The following is a 21,056-nucleotide window of genomic DNA, read 5'->3' on the forward strand; positions in this document are numbered from 1 at the left end:
AATGGCTGAACCATATTCTGCAAGTCACAAAAGTTTTATATAATATCCAATAATGTTAAGAAATAGGATGCCTGTCTGTATGTTTTTATGTCTGCTAAGATGTTTTAAACGCCTAGGACAAATATTTCACAATTGGCTTGAAAGATTCAGATTGGTTAAGGGAAGGGTTTTTACTTCTTAGAAGGGAAGGGGGAGGGTTATTCTTCGCCCCAATTCTCTTAAAGATAGGAACCCGAGAAAAAACGTTCCCTGAAAAATCCCTTTCTAAAAAAAACATAAAAAGTAAAATATAAAGTAAATTTTTTTTCTTAATTTGTAATACTTAAACATGGACTGAAAAAGCCTGTACTGTCTGTTTGCTCAAAAAGCTAGGTGGGTTATATTTTTTTATATGTAACAAGGCAATCAATTAGAAAGGAAGGTCATTATTGCATTATTTAGTATTCTATAATCAGAAAAAAATAATAAAAGGAAAGATATATGAAGAGAAAATATATAAGGTTAAACAAAATATGAATATATTTTCAGACATTACAAATTGTTTTATGCATGTTTGCATTCTTCAGATGTCAATTTAAAACTAAAGTTCAACAAAATAAATTTGAATGTGAATGATTTTTACAGATATTTTGGGAGATTTTTGTACATAATACCTTTTTTTTAAAAGAGAGAAATATGAAGTTAGTTATTAAACAGAAAATGGTTTAGATAGATTGAGTAAACTAAACATATTATTTATATAATTTTCATCTACAGTTATTTTATTTATTGTCAATTGGCGAAAGATTAATTTACCTTTTCCAAGTATTAAATGATTACTTCAGGGCCAATCTTGGATGTAAATATCAGTAACAACGAAATTAATTCGAAAAAAATCACTAAACGTATATGTGATTTTCACCTGTTGTGGGGGGGGGGGGGAATTGACGACCTTTTTATCTGCTCCCCAAATATTATTTTATATTAATTTCGCTTGTTGGTTATACCTTATTCCAGACGTTTTGGTACAAATTGTCAGTTTTTTTTTCATTTCATTCATTATCCAAAAATAGTTGAATTTCTTAGAAAAACTAAAAATAAGTTATTGGTATCATTAGAATTAAACAAATGTAAAAATATGAACAAAAATCAGAGATGACTTATTGAGTTTGACGGATTATTGTGCCTGACAGTCCATATTATAAATCAATAAATCCATTTATGTGAATTATTTTTAAGTTTCAGGTGAAAAAAATGGAGGGTGATCAAGGACAGCGGGCTGGTCGCTCCAAGTTATTCTACCTTACACTTATATTTACAGTGTATGCTGTTCAGCTGGCTTCTTTTCCCAAGCATCAATTAAACAGGTAGCATCTGGGAGGGAACAGACATTGGACTGTAAATTGTCAATATACCCAAAGTTTTACTTAACAAGGATGACAACATGCATAAAAGCGAAGCTCCGAAATGGTTATACAAATGAACATTAATACTTGTAGAGCGTCAGCACTAATAAAGCAGAATATAAATGTATAAGTCAAAACAAAATTGTTAGTAAATTCGTTGCAAAACTGATTAAATACAGGATTCTATTTAAGGATATTCTTACATTTTTAGGACTTGATTATAGAGATGCTTCGCTTATAACATTGTACCTTGTTGTAATAGAAATAAGTATTCCAAATATTATATGAAAAGTATAATTATATCACATAAAAAATCTGTAAGAAGAATCATCATGCAAAGTTTTAAATTGATAGGACAATTTTAACATGTCTAAATTAACGAAAAGAGCTAACCATACCAGACAGAAAGACGGACTGACCGACTTTAATTGCAGAAAAGCTTCGCTTTTAAAAAGAAATTATAAAAAATAATAGTAAAGTAAAAGGTAGTATAATATATATTTATTTTCATTTGTACTTAAAACATGAATATAACTTAATATTTATTCATTAGTACCGAAACTACTCTATAACTGGGATATAATATGTCTGTCCATCGCTGATTAACGTATGTATGTTATCTAACCAATATGCTATTTACAGTTTTTACAAAAAAAAACTTTTTTTGCTAAATACAAAAATATTGTTATATTATTATTGTTGTGCCACTTAAAACATAATTACTCTTGCTATATAAAATAATTTGATGCATAAGAATGTAATAAAAAGTCTAATGTGGTTAAAAAAACTTGAAAATTGTCTAGAAAGTTTGTTATGTTGGACTATATAAATATCTGGAATTTAGGTTTATACTTGACAGAAACAAAAATTGATAATATTTTAGATGTATAATATCTCTATAAGTATTATCTTCCCTCACTTACTGACAGACTCACTTCCTCCCTCCCTCCCTCCCTCCCTCCTTCTTTCCTTCCTTCCTTCCTTCCTTCCTTTCCTCCTATCCTCCTTCTTCACTCCCTTCTTCCTTGCCTCCTTCCCTCCCTGCCTCCCTCATTCTTTACCTCCATCCTTCCAACAAATAGGTCATATACTGCTATTAGAGTAAATTCGTTTAGAGAGCTTTTATAGTATATGTCTGTAAGTAACTCGTGTTTCATTAAAGATATTCTGTTATTCAGTACAATTTTTAAGTTTTTGAATGTTACTTTAACTTGTAGTAAGCTAAATTAAATTGTACCTGGACTCTAAAGGTTTTTGAAATCTATTCCAAGATATTCTAAATCAATCGAGATCTATGTAAAAACTTTCCTAATATGGAGAATTCAATCACTTCAGTGGATAGAGATGATACCTTAGTAACAAAAAAACATACTACTGTACATAGGATGTGGCTTTATATTGATTTTTTTATTTTGCTGTATTGTTTTAACACTGTTGGAATGTATCAATCTTAAGTTGAACTCTCACCAATATCGAAAAACATAGGGAGGAAAAACTTATCTTGTACTTGTATTAGTTTTTCTCAGAGAGGGATAGGGCAACGGATTGTTTATTACACAAGGCCCCAAAGTTTTATAATATAGTGTTCTTTTTTTGGCTTAACAACTTTGGGAAATTTTTATGAATTTGATTGGTTTATTAAATTTAGTGTCCATATGTTTCAACCACTATTTGTAATCTACAGAAGGGGTAATTTTGTGTAATTGGGGACATCAATTAGTCGGCCATTGTCTTATCCCTTTAGATCCCTAGTTTTTCTTCTTCTTTAGTTACAAATAAGCATTTGAGAAACGTTGCTTTTTTGTGTTTAACGGCTGCACCTCGAGAATATAGGGAATTTGTATTCTATGAAAGATGGAAGATGTAGAAAAAATAGCCTAGAACCATTCATGGACTCATTTGAAGATTCCTTACAATGGAAAACTCAATCGGTTCAGAAGTTAGCGAGATCTTAACTAAAAAAAAAACTAATTACTTTAAGAATACTAAAGGCTGCAACTCTATCCTCTAAGGTTTTTTTTATTTTAAAATCCCAAGACATGAATCGAAAAATAAAATAGACTAAAACCTCATCGGAACCTCTGTAAAGGTTCTCTAAAATGGAGAACCCAATCGTTTAAGTGGTTTGTTAGATCCTAAGCTACAGAAAAAATGCCGCACTTTTTTATGTAATAGGATAGATCTCTTTCTTAAAAATGTATTTAATTACCTAGTCAAAAGAAAACTCAAAATTAAAATTCAGATAATGTTATTAAGAACTATCATTCTACAGCCAAAAAATATTTCGATATAAATATTTATTAAAGCTAAAATGGAAAATACTTAAAACTAAATAAGTTAATTGTTAAGTAAATATTTTAATTAAAGCAAAATCTTTTGTTTATTGTTATTTTAACAAGCTCAAAATGTGTGAGGCTTTCATTATCAATTTAATAGGAAACTTTTATAATAAAATTAATAGAATAATAAAGAAATTACTATTAAACATGTGAATATTTGATTTTATAAGGTTTTCGGAAATATAAATTTTTTTTGTTGATTTTTTTATCAAAAAATTCTTATAGGTATACACAATGAGTTTATTCCATTCGCACAAATAAAATTTTGTTATGCTTTGTCATCGTTTGTATGGTCCCAGGAACCTCTTAAACAATTTTCTCTAAAAAATTTGTCTGTTGGTCTGTCTGACCATTTTTTTCGAAACTTGGCATATTTTTTTTTTTTTTAAATTAGAAAACATTTCCAATCTTGTTTTTCTTTATCTCCATAACTCCTCGAGACTAGCAAATGACATAAAATGGCAGGTATCCTACTTTAATCCACCATAATAATTGTAACACTCTTATTATAGTTTTGTCAACAATGATAAATCAAGGATGAAAACATCAATAAAAGCGAAGCTCTGAAACGGTAGGCCAGCCGAATATTAAAACTTACAGAGCGTCAGAACTAGGTTACCAGTTGCAAAACTGCTTAGATACAGGATACTGTTAAAGGATTATACTTACATATTTAGGACTTGATTATAGAGATGCTTCGCTTATAAAATTGTACTGTTTTGTCCTAGGAATAAGTATTCTAATAATCAGATGAATAAGATAACTATATCACATAAAAAACATACACGTGTTTTAAATACCTAGACTTACGAACATTCTTATAACGATTATAAAGTTCCTACGCTCTCTAACTCGTACCCAACTACAACATGAACCACCTTGCCAGGTTTTAATTAGATAGGACATCTTTAACATGTCTAAATTGTTTATAATAGCTATTTTTTACGAACGGACGGATGGATAGACCCTAATTATAGAAAAGATTCGCTTTTAAAAAAAGAAACATTTCCATGGAAGTGTAGCCAGCCTACTGTTTTGCATAGGAAGTAAATTTAGTTTTGTTCTAAATGTTTAAATGCAGAATATTTGAATATTGCTGCAACTTTCAATATTTACTGTTTATACAAACTTGGGCTAAATATATTCATTGTTCTATAGATAAAGGGAGAATATTTATATAGCTATTCCGTAATACTCGTTGTTTTTTTACATTCTAAATGATTCATGCATATCTTCATTTATAAACAGGCATGAGTTATATTAGTGTAAACCAATTAATGAAATTTTTTAAAAGTCCTCAAAGATGATAAGCCAAGCTTATACCAACAATAAAATTAATTCGAAAAAAAATCATGAAACTTTAACGTGATTTTCAGCTGTCGTTGGGTGGCAAAACTTGACGACCTTGTTATTTGTCCCCCAAATATTATTTTAGATTTATTTCGCTTGTTGGCTAATATATACCCTATTACTTTGTTAAGCCAATGAATAAGAAAACATTATTATAAAACATTGGGGACTAGTGTAATACACAGCCCAATGTCCCTTCCCTCCCTGCAATAGTATGCCTGTAGGTTTGACTGTTCTGAGAAATTTTTAGTATAACTGCACAGTCTACACAGCTTCTTAACTCTTTTCACAGCTTAATCAGTGGGGCGCACTCGGTTTTTTAAGGGGATGGCAGTGATATAAGGGGAGTCAGAACTTACTACATTTGATTTAAGGGGTGACATCTCTTTCATTCCCTAGTAGTTAGAAACTTCGGAATTCTTATTTACAATTATTTCAATAATATCTTTTCCAGTATGGCTTCGAAATTGATTAATATTTGCTGGAATAGAACCAGTTCTGGGCCATCCCAAAAAATCATGAATCATATTGTATTTTAGACAATTTTCAACAAATAGTAAATGAAAAAAAAATGGTTTTAATCTTATAATGGCAAATATTTTATATCTTGGGAAAGCTGTTTATAATACCATGCGATAATTGTTTTGTATTGCTTGGTTATTTACGGACAAAATTGCCCTTAAAAAAAAACTTTAATGTTAAAATTGTTTTAAAATAGCAAATTACTATCTGTTATGCATAAACATCTCAGTATGAACAGAAATATGTCCAAATTATTCATAAAATATTTGCATCTGCACAATTTACAACTTTTACTTTCTTCGTTCTTGGTTGGTAAATGGCGAGAGTTGTCTCTTTTTGGAATATTTTTATTTCAAATTTTGCAATTTATATTTATTTTAACAGCATGTAAAATATTTAGAAAAATACGTCAATATGAAAAAAGCTTATTTAGTTTAGGGTATTTAAAAATAATTTTTTATTCATTTTATACAGTAATTAGATATCTATCTGGACAAAGTTTTAGGATGTATGTTAATGTGTTTATTTGTATTAATATATTTTTATTTTAATATTCGTGGAAACTTCTTTCATTCGATGCTATATATGATTTTTCTGTATTGGTTTCGAAGCAAGGCCATACTGGAAATAATTTACAGACATTCTATGAGATTTGTATGTCTTGAAATAAAAAAACAATATTCTTTTTTATTTCAAGAAGGCATATTTAACATTATGTTTTCTCCAACTCATTTAATGATTTGCCATAAATTTAGTTTTTATGATTACAATCGTCCTTGTTTTAAAATATGCTGCATTTCTAAAAGAAACCTTCTCACTCTATTACTGACTGTCTCAGTTAACCTTAATTTTGGCATTTTATGAAATAAGATTTAATTGACCAATATCCACTAATACATTTTTTAGCTGTCTAGGATGTTTCAAAACTTACTAAATACTTTGTTTTACGAGATTTTGAAATATATTCCCTTTCCCTTTTGTTCCTTATATCCTTAAACAGTAATGCTGGGACCCACGATGATTATTTATATACCTTCCATAGAACTACCACTTTTGTTGGCAATAAGTTTTGACACTTGCCTGATTATCCTGCAACAAAATTTTAAACTCAAAGTACAAATCAGGGATAAAGGACAAGTCAAGTCAATTAAAAAAAAAACTCTAACTCAATATATTGAAAGGAGTGAAACTTTTTCATAATTAGAGCTGGTCTGTTTATCCGTCTGTTTTTCTGTCCGTAACATAAAGTTCTGATCCTTAACTTAAGCATGTTAGAAATATCCTATCTACAATAAACTTAGCATTGTGATTCCAGAAGCAGTTAGGTACAATTTAGAAAGTAAAGAAGGTGATGAGATTAGAGAAAAATGGAAGGAGCCAGGTATAAGGTATAACCAACAAGCGAAATAAATATAAAATTATATTTGGGGGCAAATGGAGAGGTCGTCAATTTTACGATGTGTCCCCTCCACCCCCCCCCCCCCCCCAACGACAGATGAAAAACACGTATAGGTTTCGTGATTTTTTCCCGAATTAATTTTATTGTTGGTATGAGCTGGGAAGAAGCCCTTTCTGCTTTTTGAAAGATTGTGATTCTGATGATTGGGACAGCGGAAAGTATCTTGTGTGACGTCATAAATATACGTCTATTATCCATCTTTTTTATCGGTTTCCTATCCCACTTCTCCTCTCATCCTTACATTTTAGACGTATTTTTATGACGTCTCACATGACACTTTCCGCAGTCCCCTGATAGTTTAATAATGTTCGGCGGAATTGAAAGCATACTACATATTAATAAATCTTTATTTAGTGAAACTTGTAGAAGAATTGGACTACTCAAATTTTTCATCACTTTGTAAATTCCTTATCCCTAACTTAAATTGAACTTTGTGACAATGATTCAATTTTCAGAGGAGCTGTGAAGTTGGTTGAAACAAAGTTGTTAGAGTTGGATTTACTTCCCAGAAAACATGCCGTAGTCATTGATGCAGGTTAGATAGATAGATAGCTAGTTGGATAGATAGGTATATAGATAGAAAACATGCTGTAGTCATTGATGCAGGTTAGATAGATAGTTAGCTGGTTGGATAGATAGGTATATAGATAGAAAACATGCTGTAGTCATTGATGCAGGTTAGATAGATAGATAGCTAGTTGGATAGATAGGTATATAAATAGAAAACATGCTGTAGTCATTAATGCATGTGAGATAGATAGATAGCTTATTGGATATATATATATAAATATATATATGTGTATATATATTTATATTAATATAGATATATAGAAAACATGTCGTAGGCTGGTTAGATAGATAGATATATGTATAGCTCAAAAAGAATTATATATAGATAGATAAAGGGAATAATACATATCATGCTGTAGTCATTGATGCAAGTTAGATAGGTGGATAGATAGATATAGATTGATAGAAAGATATATATATATAGAAGAAAAAAAAACATGCAGCAGTTATTTATGATGGTTAGTTAGATAGATAGATGTATAAATACATAGATAGAAAACATGACTAGTCATTAATGCTGGTTAGATAGATAGATAGCTAGTTGATAGATAGATGGATTAATATATAGATGGATAGGTTGATAGCTCAATAATAGATTCCAATTAACTTTTTCGTCTGCTAGCAAATTTTTTTCAGTTACCTGGCTGTGTTATTATTCCTGACTCTATTGGTTGATTCTCAGAGACCCAATTGAGAGTCGGCACAAGGACATTGGGGTGGGGAGTTATTTAACCTCTTCCCCTTCTAGGCAGTGTTTTACTCTCATAATGTGGTAACATGTTTAGGTAGCACAGGGTCAAGAGTTCTAGCATTCTCTTTCTACACATCAATACTAAATGGAGATTCAGGTCAGTTTCTATTCCTATCCTTTTATTAAAGTAACAGGATGTCTAGTTGTGTGTGTCTGTTGCAAAAAATTGCTAACCGTTGAATCATTATGATCTTTACACTGAAGCTTTTTATAGGTCCTCAGGAACTTTTTTTTTTTTTTGGGGGGGGGGGAGGTACCTCTCAAAAATTATACACTTTGTTTCTGTTCAAACAAAATAGTGAATGCGAAGAGTCGAATCCACCCTCCCCCTTAACAACAGGGCTCGGTAGCTGCGACTAAGCCTCAGATTATAATCCGTCTGGATGCCATGGAATTTTTTTTTTAAATAGAGATTGTCATATTTGGGTCAGTTTAGACTTCAAGCTGATTTTTTAATTTGTAAAAGGTTGATTTCCTTGAGGCCTATAAGCGACTTACGATAGGCTTCCAGGGTCTTTCGAACCATTTTCCAAAATATAATGTGGTCGCTTTTTTTTACTATTTGTTACTATTGGACCAATTAAATATTGATCATCTAGACTTTCTTAACTTGATTTTAGTATTATTTGACGAGCTGTGGCACGAGGAAAAGCCTGGGTTATCCTCCTATGCTGACCAGCCTGAGCTAGCCGCTCAAAGTGTCAGAAAATTAATACAACTTGCTAAAGGTAAACATTTATAGTCTAGTACTTAGGTCATTTACTTATTGCCAGAGGAGTTAATTGGTTCGAATCTCAGTCCAGAATTAAAGATTTTACAAATTTTCCATACGGTTAAAATTGATAATGAGAGTAGATGATATGTCATGGCATTAAACAGGTGCAATATTTTTTTTGAAAAGTAGGACAAAGGTGGTAAAATTGAAGTGTTTTTTTGTCAGCTTTAGTGTGTGTGGATTAATTGTATTTGAGGTATTGATATATTATACTAGACATCATACAGTTTTTTAAGAATCAAGAAAACATTTATCCACCAAATATTTAATTACAGGTCGTATAGCAGAACATCATTGGTCTTCTACTCCCATTTCTTTAAAGGTAAAACATATTTAGACTTTTTACTTAATCATAAATTCAATTTTTTTTTATAACATTATAACAAGCATAAGTTTATTTTCAAAACAATGCGATGAACAAAATACTTCTTTAACTAGGTAATGGAGCTACCCTTAAGCACGAAACCTGTAAATGATTTTCAGCTGTTGTTGGGCGGCAATTGATGCCCTTTTTATCTGCCTCCCAAATATTATTTCAGATTTATTTCGCTTGTTGGCTATAATTTATTCCTGATTTCAATCTAACTTGCCCTTTATTTGCAGGCAACAGCTGGACTACGACTACTGCCAGAGGACCAAGCTGAAGCTATTATCAACAGTGTCAAGACTGAACTTAAATCTTCAGGTAAATATTTCGATAAAACACTTCCATGGATCATCAAGGGATAAGACATTGGCCGATAAATTAATGTATATACCCAATGATGACACACAAATGTTGATTATAATTAGTCGTTGAAACTTAATCAACCAACCAATAAAAATTAAATTAAAGTCCCCAGAGTTCTTATATATAACTTTATGGAAAAGTGTAATAAACAGCTTAATGTCCCTTCCCTCCCTGCGCTACTTCAGCTGTAGCTGTAAAGCTTAAAAATTAGAAAGTTTTAGAAAAAGTCTTTATTTTTAAGCAGAAATGTAGACATTTTCTAATGTTTACAAATTTGGATTGACTTAAACTTTTAATGCATTTTTTAGGATTTCATCAATTAATCAATGACCCAGGAGTAGAAATTATGTCTGATCTAGAGGAGGGTATCTGTGGATGGATGACTGTCAACTTTCTGTTAGACCTTGTGGGTAGTACAGGTAGACAGACAGACAGACAGATAGACATGCTGACAGTTTACTAGTTGTAAAGATAGATAGATCTAGAGGTGGGTATCTGTGGATGGATGACTGTCAACTTTCTGTTAGACCTTGTGGGATGTACAAGTAGACAGGCAGACAGTTTGTTTTCTCGTAATTATGATAGAAAGATAAAGTTAAATGATAGATAGATCAATCAGTAAGAAGGGTGCGCCACATAAATCCGGACTTTTTCTTATTTTTAAACAAATTAACATAAAATAGTAAATTTTAAATATTTTATTTAATTTAAAAACTGGTAAGCAAACTAGGTATATGACTATTAAATTATTGAATAAAATCGCCGCCAGCTTCAATCACCGCCTCTACCCGCCCCCTGAACCGCCCGCCGACTCTGGTCAAAATGTCCCTGTTCAAGCAGGCGAAGTTCTCCATAATTGGAGCAATGAGAGAGGTCTTTTTGGAATGGGCACGTCTATTGGTTCATGCTTTAATGGCGCTCCAATGGATTAAGATCGGGGCTGCTGGGAGGCCACATCTCCTTAAGGACGTGAGTAACCGCAGGATCCAAATTAACCCATCTTTCAAGCTACCCTTTGACACGGCGGCTCTCATTTGGGCCACATTTGAGCTAGAACAACGTTTTATACCTTTTTAAAAATGGCATGAAGATTAAGATGAGGTTATCAGCCCAACAGATAGTCTAAAACGATTTTCAAGGTTTCATATGGGCCCCTGGAGTCAAGAACCGAGAAATTTTGAAGATTTTTGACGTTTTTGACATCTTAAAATCTATCACGACTCACTTTGTCGGAGTACTACAGCCAAGTCAGCTAGGATAGAGAGCTCCTAGTCTTTTCTAGTTTTTTCACTATTTATCTGATAGTATCTCCAGCAAGTTTCATAAGTCCATCTCACCTACAGATGGACTGAGGTCACATTTAGTAGGCCCAAGTCGAGAATCCACGGTAAACTACGCGCTCATTTCGAATCTGCCTTGTTGAACATATGCGCGGCCAGCTCGGCGAACACGTCCTCCAGCGTCCAAAGATTTTCATGGGCAAAAAGGTTATTGCCTAAGCTTTTTATAGTGGGGTCAAACGTCCTGATTGGTCAAGTAGATTTGGCGCTATGGCCGTTTTAAAAAAAAGTCCGGATTTATGTGGCGCACCCTGTATGTGGGAATGGGTCTGTGTGTTTCAACCCTCACAATATGTTTTATAGGCTAAGGTAGATGATTCGTTATATGAATGGTTATAAAGACAAATGAAGATTTGAATTCATGGAAAAAATTGTCTAAAATTATTTTCTTCTTTTTATATCGGTCAAAAATATCATCTTTTTTTAATCCTGGAAATTGATTTTCTATTTTATTTAGAATCTACAGCAGCTGCCTTGGATTTGGGAGGTGGGTCAACTCAGATTTCCTTCCAACCTACCTGGTCCTCTACGATTATGGTAATCTTTTCTTAGCACACAATTTTATCTTTCATACTAAAGTAAAAAGGAAGTTTTACATCAGTCCAGGGAAATTTTTATGCTAATTAGACGAAGGGAGCCAGGATGAAATTTATCTCCCCTATCCTAAAAAAAAAAAAAAATTTATATTAGAAATTTTAGGGGTGGGGACAGGTTTTAACTGGTTTTAATCTTAATTTTTCATTCTAATATACATGGAAAGATATATATAATATGATGTAATAAATAACTATTATAATTGAGGAAAGTCCAGATAGTTATGTTGTAAAGAAAAGTATTGGTGGAATTGATAATGAAATATACTCTCACAGGCAAGCAATTTATACATAACAAAGTTTACACTTTTTTATTTTAGGGAATTTTTTATCAAAAAAGGATGAGAACATCCAAAAAAGTGGGTATCTGAATCAGTTTGACATACGAACATTACACTTGTAGAGTGTCAAAACTGAATAATCAGAATATAAATGTAAAAGAATAACCAAAATTGTAAGTAAATTTGTTGCAAAACTGCTTAAATAATAATAAAAATCAGACCAATCGGATAATTATATCACATTAAAATTTGTTGTTAAAAAAGTTAAAAATCAACATGTTCTCAATGGACGTACAGACTTTCTGGTAAGGATTATAGAGTTGCTACGCTTTCTAAATCGCAGCTAACTCCTACAGGAATCACTATGCAAGTTTGAATTCGATAGAACAATTCTAACATGCCTAAATAAACGAAAAGGATGTCCGTTCCAGACGGACGGACGGTCTGACCCTAATTATAGAAAAGCCTCGCTTTTAAAAAGGATAGGTATAAACTGTTTGTATTAATATCTTTCAATTTCTTCAATTTATTTAATCTTAATTTATTTTTTTTTGTTAAACTAATAAAATTGGTTTTACAATTTAGTTGTTGCTGCACAACTTTTTAGCGTGATTATCCATATTTCCTGAAAATAAAATCTTTATTTGTGAATGAATAATACCCGTTTAAAAATGAGCTTCCTATAATGCAAATGGTTTGTACGCAAACTACACTAATATTCTGGTTGGGTACACAAACTTTCAATCATCTTTAGTAAACATAGAACACTTTTCCAATTTAAATTCAAAGTATTAAAATACAGGATTCTCCCTTCAACTATATAGGGACGAAGCTATAGGCGAAACCACTAGTAAAAGCAGTAGGAGATGGATAAAAAAGATTCTAATTTTATGAGAACTTAAAAAACTAGTATAATTTTGAAAAAAATATGTTCTTTCCTATATTTAAAAGTTTACAGTAATTATTTCCTGTAAGTCCATCAAAAACTCTGAAACAGCGGGATAAATTGCTCTAAATCTTTAGGGAACTCTAATATTTGTAGATTATTGGGGTTATTTTGGAATACTTCTCTTGCACCTATCCCTATAGAATCTTTTAATCTTTATAATTTTAATGTTAAATTAAATTTTGGTTGAAACCTTTTTTGCGCCTCCAACCCTTTTGACAAAGATTCCAGAGTAAAAACACTTTTTAAAAAACAACTGTAAGTTTATTATTTCGATCACTAAACTCTGGTGCTTTTATGGATCTAACTGTATTGAAATATTGACAATTTAACATTAAATGTTTAAGTACCTATTGAGAGTGGATTGAAAATAGCATGTCAATATTTCAACAAAATATGCATTTTAATTCTATTTTTTATTTTAAACTTTCAATTTGTGTAAATGATGTAATTTTACATTAGGTTTAGCATTAGTTTATGTACCATTGTACATAGTACATTGAATTTTATATATAAAGTAACAGGATGTGTGTATGTCATTCTGTGTCTGTGTGTGTGTTCAGAGGTAGCTTGTAAACGCTGAACCGTATTTTTAATCATTCTTTACAGTGGAACTCATCATAAATCTTGGGAAGGTTTATAACTATTATTGGGGAGTTATCTAAGAGCTTAACAGCTAGTCTTTAATAAAAAGTAGGAAGGTTTTTCTTAATGCTAAAGATCTCCTGTATGTCTGATCATATTGGTTTTTGCTTTCCGGGAACTCTTATATACCTTCTCTATGATGGTTTAAATCTGTTTTCTTGTTGATTAAAAGGCCCCTTATTGCAGCAACTAGTGCTTTATAAAGGATTTTTTTTTCTAAAGTTTAGTTGTTTAATAACTACCGAACCGATTAAATTCTTCATTATAAGAAGCTTCATCTAGGTCCCAGGGTGTTATTTGGATATTTTGATTTATGTTTATAAGTGGTTCTTCAGCCGTTAGTGTCTATTTAAACCATGATTGACATTAACATTTTTAACACTCATTGTTTTTTTACTGAAATATTTTTTAGTTATCTTGGTCTTGGGTTGATGGCAGCTAGAAAAGCGATAATTAAGGTAATTTATATATTTTTTATCTGAGACAAATATTTTTTTAGTATAGATGCTTTTTCGAGCTGAAAAATAGGTAAATAATATGATAACAGTAACCAAGATAACCTATAGAAGACGGAATACATCAGGAGATCTTATTTTGAAATATTTTTGAACCAAATCTTGAAGTCCATGATTATAAGTTCAAACGCCCTAAAGATACTCAACCCTTTGATTACAAGAACTTTGTCTGGAAGTCATAATTGTGCATGGTAATGATTTGCGCCTGTTTTTGGCCAAGGCATTCCTCCTACTCTAACTATTTATGTCGCGCATATGACATAGCAGCAGTAGGAACCATTTTAAATGTCTATATCATTTACAAATTAACAGGTCGACCAAATAGTGACAAATAAAGTATAATATCAAAATTGTTTCACTTATATATAGTTTCCTAGTTTGAAAATATCAAGGGAGAATAGTTATTCATTGCATCGTATAATAAACAACTTTGCGCAGATATTAAAATAAAAAATATGAAATAATGCCCGAGCCAACGAAACTGGTATTAATTTTATGATTTTATTTTGATATTCGAGGAAATTTTCTGTAATACGATGCTATACATGATTTATAAGTTTAACTGCGAACCGATTCTAATACACCGGATATTAATCAGATTCGAAGCGATACTGGAAACAAAACCAGTTCTCAGCCATACTGAAAAATCATATAACGTATCGTATTATGTCCAATTTTCTACGAATATAAAAATGTACAACATAAGATTAAACCAGTTTTGATAGTCCGTACCTTCGGCATCTCAGAGGTAACAAAATTGATTTTAATTTTATAACTGTACATTTTTATATTCGCGGAAAGCTGTTTATGATACGATGCGATTAATAACTATACTTGCTTTAAAAACTTTTTTATTTTTAGGACTCTGAAAAGAGTGGAGATGGAAATGAAATTTCTGTATCGTCTTGTTTCACTAAAGTAAGTGTTTATTGTTTAGCAGGAATAAGACAATAAACGATTAATAAAGCTAATAAACGATTATAGGGGAGTCGTAGCTCAGTGGTAACGAACTGATTTACGGTGGTGAGTGTTCGAGTTCAAGTCCCCATCTGGCAACTAGAATCTGGCAATTCATTCACGCAACTTCCCCTTGGTTGTGTAAGAAGGGTGATAATTTTGGATTCTCAATAATCAAGTACATAATATCAGTACAACCCTTACCCAAGTTCCTCTGTGGAGAGCGTCATTCATTACGGTGACTAAATTCTGACACCTGCCATACTGAGCGAGGGTGAGGTAATAAAGAGTAGGTCCCTTGAGACAGCGGGTCAAGTACTTGTACTTGAGCTTGGACCTTGAGCTGACCCTGGTACTAGCATACAAAAGTGTCTCATTCTACTCCATGACTACTTAGTTCCAAACACTAAGAAACTATGGCTACACACATACACACACAATAAAATAAAATCTTATTTTATCTTTTTTATAGTTTGATACTATTAGGAAGCAGGGAAAAATAAATGTTGATTGATTGAAGTATATTTTTTTGTTTATAAATTCTGTAGCAATTTGGTCTTCTGTCTATTAATTTGAAACTTATTTGAACTGTAAAATTTCATCTAATTATAGTTCTATAAAATAAACTATTAAGTTGCGTTTTAAAAGGTGGAATTGGAGAATCGGGTCTGGATGAACCTCCTGGGATCTAAAGGGATAAGATAATGGCCGACTATTTGATGTACAATGTACATCCCCTATGGTAATATACAAAATTACCACTTCTGTAGATTACATTTAGTGGTTGAAACATATGGACACTCAATTTAAACTAACCAATAATTTCAGTAAAAGTCCCCAAAGTTGTTAAGACAACGAATAAGAAAACGTTATTATAAAACTTTTGGGACTTGTGTAATAAGCAGCCCATTGTCCCCTCTCTTTCTGGCAATTGAAGAATTGTATGTGGCTGAACCTCACCCCCCCCCCCCCCTCCTGACTCTCCATTTATTTATTATTTCATCTTTTAATTTAAAAACAAAAATTTCTATTATAATAGATAAATTAATAGGGTGGAGTTCTATTGTCTTATATGCTTGATCGGAGAAACTGAAAGTGTCATATGTGACGTCATAAAAATACGTCTAAAAAGAAAGAATGAAAGGAGAAGTTGGAAAGGAAACACCTTAAAAACAGGATGGATTTTGGCGTATTTTAATGACGTCACACATGATATATATCCTGCTTGAACTAAGAATTACTAATTATTTTACCAATTCAGGAAGTAACCTGGAGCCAGAAGGATGGAGACTATAAAGTCCAGCCGGATAATTCTGGGTTCCATAACTGTCATGCTCATGTTTCTAATTCAGGAAGTAACCTGGAGGCAGAAGGATGGAGACTATAAAGTCCAGCCGGATAATTCTGGGTTCCATAACTGTCATACTCATGTTTCTAATTCAGGAAGTAACCTGGAGCCAGAAAGATGGAGACTATAAAGTCCAGCCGGATAATTCTGGGTTCCATAACTGTCATGCTCATGTTTCTAATTCAGGAAGTAACCTGGAGCCAGAAAGATGGAGACTATAAAGTCCAGCCGGATAATTCTGGGTTCCATAACTGTCATACTCATGTTTCTAATTCAGTAAGTAACCTGGAGGCAGAAGGATGGAGACTATAAAGTCCAGCCGGATAATTCTGGGTTCCATAACTGTCATACTCATGTTTCTAATTCAGGAAGTAACCTGGAGGCAGAAGGATGGAGACTATAAAGTCCAGCCGGATAATTCTGGGTTCCATAACTGTCATGCTCATGTTTCTAATTCAGGAAGTAACCTGGAGGCAGAAGGATGGAGACTATAGAGTCCAGCCGGATAATTCTGGGTTCCATAACTGTCATGCTCATGTTTCTAAATTCATTACGTCTAAGGTATATTACAGAATTATTTTAGATCCTTTCATATAAAAGGGAAGGAAGTGTCTCTTAGTCTCTTAAGATCCCGCAAACTGCAAAAAGAAACAATTTAATCTAATTTAGATTCGCAGAAATTTTTTTTATATTTTTGGGGGGATAAACCCAGGTTGAAACTGGTAACAAAAGAGAAGTGGTTTTAAAGGGGTAACGTTTTTACATGTTTTTTTATTTGGCATTACGGACCAACAATCAGACAGACGAACCCAAAATACTCGCGGCAAAGCTTCGCGGCAAGAAAATGTATTTTTTATACCTAGGGAGTTCACTCCCCTGAAGAATTGAAGACTAGGACCCTAGTGGCATTTTCCTACTTTTATGACAGGTAATACATATTTCGGCAATTTTTCTCAAAGTGACTTGTCCTGCACAGACACAACCCCGCCCTCTCCCCCACCTCCCTTGATTTGAAATACATTAAAAACAAGAGGAGGTAGTTCTTCGTTTATTGTTTGTTACTTTATGTTAGGTTAGGTCTGGATGTATTGATTACTGGGTAGCCCCGCATCTGTAAGAGTTAAGTTTATGAGAAAAATTTATTTTAACTGTTTAAAATAAAAAGTATGTTATCAGTGCTTGAACGGCATTTGAGGAATAGTATCCATATTTCTTTTTTTTTGAATTTTGCAAACACTTAACCGTTTATATAAAATTAAAAGTTATAAAATAAATTCTATAATATCTCTAAGAGTAATTTATACTTAATATGTTTCGTATTTAGAAGCATTATAAAGAAATTAATATCTATCAAATGCTGTTCAAAAGTCAAACTAACACAATATTATTATATAAAAGTAGATATTATATCTCTCATCGGGTGACCTATATGGATGAAGCTTTTTTGTAAAATATCACCTTTGACTTGAGGTGGTTTAATGCTAATATTTTTAAAACAAAACTCTCAAAGATTTAGTACCTTGGGGCTTGTGGCATCTCAATTAGTAAAGTTTTGAAAGAAGTTATTTTTATTATTAAGAGACTAAAGGTTCGCTTTGTTGCAAGTCCATTGACAATATACACTAGGGTGGGTTCATATCGGAATTAGACAAAGCGGGGATATGCAACAGATAAAATTAACCTTAAAAACATTTCTGACCGAAAAAGAATTTTAAAAGATTGAGTTTTAGAACACGACCACTTAAAAATATAATTCATTACTTATTAGTATGCAAAGACGACATTCAAAAAAAATTTTGAATCAGAACTATGGCTTCATGGTGCTCCCTGGAAAGGCCTTGAGGAGCTAAATCAGGAACTTTTGTCCGTTTCAAAATATCTTGTTCCTAGCCTTAGAAATCACTAAAAAACCAAATTTTTTTAAGGTTTATTGAGAATTGTCCAATTTGTAGAGGTTTTTTAGATTTTCTCAGGCTAGGAACGAGATTTTTTGAAACGGACAAAAGTTCCTGACTCAGCTCCTCAAGACATTTCCAGGGAGCACCATGAAGCCATAGTTCTGATTCAATAAATTTTTGACTCCCATTTACAAATAGCTATACAATTGAATGTCTGGTCGTCAGCGGTTTTAAGACTTAGGATAAATTTTAAATCGTCCAGAGGTGTATTATATCTATATAAATTGAGTGCAGATCCCCGCTTTGGCCTCAGAAAAAAAATGTCCAAAATCGACCCACCCTAATATACACTCTGACTAATACACACAAGCAACCCTTTATTTGCACTACCTTTGTCTAAAGGTCCATACTGTGCATAATAATGATAATGGAAAAATACATGCTTCTAATATTATGCAATGCATATAATTTGTAATTAAGACAAAATCAGCAATACTTTTAGCTTTTAGCTATTATCTACCCGACAAATAGCAGATGCCTTATCATTTACTTTAAAGTATTATTTCTTTACTTTAGAGCCGTAGAAGCTGGTATTCTTCATCCGGATGGTGGTATTGTTGAAATACTCAAATACAAACAGGTAATTGGACCATGGGTGTCATTAAGCAGCACAGCTATTCTATAACTACGGTCTGATAAACGTTGAAGTTGTTATTATGTTTGGGAGAGAGGGGAAATAAGGCTGGTACTTATACATGTAACCAAAGTTTTATAATTATGCTCTCCCATAAGTGGCTTAAAACTTTGAATATCTTGGATACTTTAAATATATACTTTGATTGGTTGGTTCAAACTAGCAGAGTTCATACTTTTTAACCTCAGAAGGGGTAATTTTGTTAATCATCATTATAGATGTACGTACATCAATTTGTTGTCCATGGTCTTATCTTTAGAAAAAGTGATCTATAACTTAATGAACTATTTGAATTTACTAAATATTTTACACTGATAATTTAGGCAGCCGAGAAATGGTGTTCTGATCCCAGTTCTGATTTTCTATGTTTTGACCTGACTTTCATGTATTCATTATTGAGAAGTTATGGACTAACTGATAGGTATGCTTGATTTAGATAGATTTATAGATTAATTGAAAAGATTAGATAGATATAGAGACAACATGTTAAATTTCAATGTTTTGATTTGACTTTTATGTATTCATTATTGAGAAGGTTATGATAGTTATATGTAAATGGATAGATAGATAGATTGTAGATAATTGAATAGATAGATATAGAGACAACATGTAGAATTTCTAAGTAATTATTTGACTTTCTTCGTGTATTCATTATTGAGAAAGTTATGGGCTTTCTGATTGGTATGCTGGAGATAGATAGATACAAATCAATAGATAGATACAGAGACAACATGTAAAATTTCTATGTTTTAATAATGAATTTTCTCGTATTCATTCAAATCCGGTGGATAGGAACCGGTTCTCATCCATACGAAAAAACTATGTCTAGCATCGTATTATATCCAGCTTTCTACGAATATCAAAATGTACAATCATAAGATTAAAACCAGTTTTTTTAGTCCGTGCCTTCGGCACCTCGGGGCTAAAAAACTGGTTTTAATCTTATAATTGTACATTCTATATCCGCGGAAAGCTGTTTATAATACGATGAAAGAAATAACTATTAAAATATTTTAGTCATGGACTGCATGTGTATAAGAAGATAAATGGACATGAAACGAGTTGGGCCCTTGGATTAGCTCTACAGATGCTGGCGTAATTTGCTCCTTGCTTGGTTTAGAGTTAGTTACATGAATTGTGTTACTGTGTATTGAGATAGCTAATTAATATTTGTTCTGTTAACTCAATTTTGAGCTTGAACTTGAGTTTTGGACATATTACTAGGATTCTTATGAGGTAGGGGTAATTGGACTATACAGTAAATTATTATTTATAATCATATTTTTTTCTCATTTTTTTGGCTTAAAAACTTTGGGGACTTTTTAGGTTGTACGAACTAAAAATATTTAACTTTTTTTTATCAATAATCTTAAGATGGAAGAATTGGGTATAGTCCCTGTCGTAACATCGCACCTTATGGGGCGATTCTTCGTATTTTTCACATTAGCTTTTCTCCTATTTCTAGCCCCTGCAAGGGGGCTCTAACCCTGCGGGGCCAATTACCTAACCCTGTGGGGCAATCACCTAACCCAATATAACTTAACCTAACCAGAAATAACCTATAAAAAGCCATTTTAAAAATACGTCGATGAACTATTCATGTATGTTGTTTTTAACTATTTTTAATTATTTATTTTAAGATTTTATATTTTTATATATTATAATTTTATTGTTGTTTCATTATGCTTTTATATGCTCAAGTAAATAAATAATTCCATATTATAATAATGTTTTTTCTTTTTCATATCGACACAACACACGAAAATATTTTTGTTGGCTATTGTAAATGTCGTATTACTTTATAAATTCCCCTTTAAACAAGGATGACAACTTCCATAAAAACTAAGCCCTAAAACGGTTGGACAAACTAACATTAACGCTTGTAGAGTGTCAGAACTAAATAAACAGAATATAGATGTATAGTCGAAGCAAAATTGTAAGTAAATTTGTTTAAAAAA

At 32.0% G+C, this 21,056-nt stretch overlaps 1 protein-coding gene across 4 annotated transcripts; it reads left to right on the forward strand.

The window, feature by feature from the left end:
* Positions 1 to 1,193: 1,193 nt before the first annotated feature.
* Positions 1,194 to 20,820, forward strand: LOC145319266 (ectonucleoside triphosphate diphosphohydrolase 5-like). Of its 4 annotated transcripts, XR_013879799.1 has the most exons (17): positions 1,194 to 1,346; positions 7,511 to 7,590; positions 8,411 to 8,473; positions 8,997 to 9,104; positions 9,427 to 9,473; positions 9,755 to 9,836; positions 10,190 to 10,300; positions 11,679 to 11,758; positions 12,023 to 12,090; positions 14,099 to 14,144; positions 15,063 to 15,119; positions 16,966 to 17,067; positions 17,370 to 17,434; positions 18,981 to 19,044; positions 19,422 to 19,519; positions 20,116 to 20,334; positions 20,564 to 20,820. XR_013879799.1 is itself a non-coding variant. In XM_080161283.1 (16 exons), the coding sequence occupies exons 1-16, from the start codon at positions 1,234 to 1,236 to the stop codon at positions 20,195 to 20,197; spliced, it is 1,266 nt and encodes a 421-aa protein (XP_080017409.1). In that variant the 5' UTR covers positions 1,194 to 1,233; the 3' UTR covers positions 20,198 to 20,820. The 4 variants fall into 4 exon arrangements, 3 of the variants coding, with proteins under 3 accessions (XP_080017409.1, XP_080017411.1, XP_080017410.1); XM_080161283.1 differs by having other exon boundaries at positions 20,116 to 20,820; XM_080161285.1 differs by lacking the exons at positions 16,966 to 17,067; positions 17,370 to 17,434; positions 18,981 to 19,044; ... (1 more) ...; positions 20,116 to 20,334; positions 20,564 to 20,820 and adding an exon at positions 16,602 to 16,742.
* The last annotated feature ends 236 nt before the right edge of the window (positions 20,821 to 21,056 follow it).

The sequence above is a fragment of the Acartia tonsa genome, chromosome 5, assembly GCF_053477335.1.
Source record: "Acartia tonsa isolate MP-2025a chromosome 5, ASM5347733v1, whole genome shotgun sequence".
Lineage (NCBI taxonomy): Eukaryota > Metazoa > Arthropoda > Copepoda > Calanoida > Acartiidae > Acartia > Acartia tonsa.

What these genes read in the sequence shown, in the direction of transcription:
- LOC145319266 (XM_080161283.1), top strand. Translation starts at nt 1,234, where the DNA reads ATGGAGGGTGATCAAGGACAGCGGGCTGGTCGCTCCAAGTTATTCTAC. An exon ending in AATACTAAATGGAGATTCAG is followed by an intron (nt 8,474 to 8,996) that starts GTCAGTTTCTAT and finishes ACTTGATTTTAG; the next exon opens with TATTATTTGACGAGCTGTGG. An exon ending in TATCGTCTTGTTTCACTAAA is followed by an intron (nt 15,120 to 16,965) that starts GTAAGTGTTTAT and finishes TTTCTAATTCAG; the next exon opens with GAAGTAACCTGGAGGCAGAA.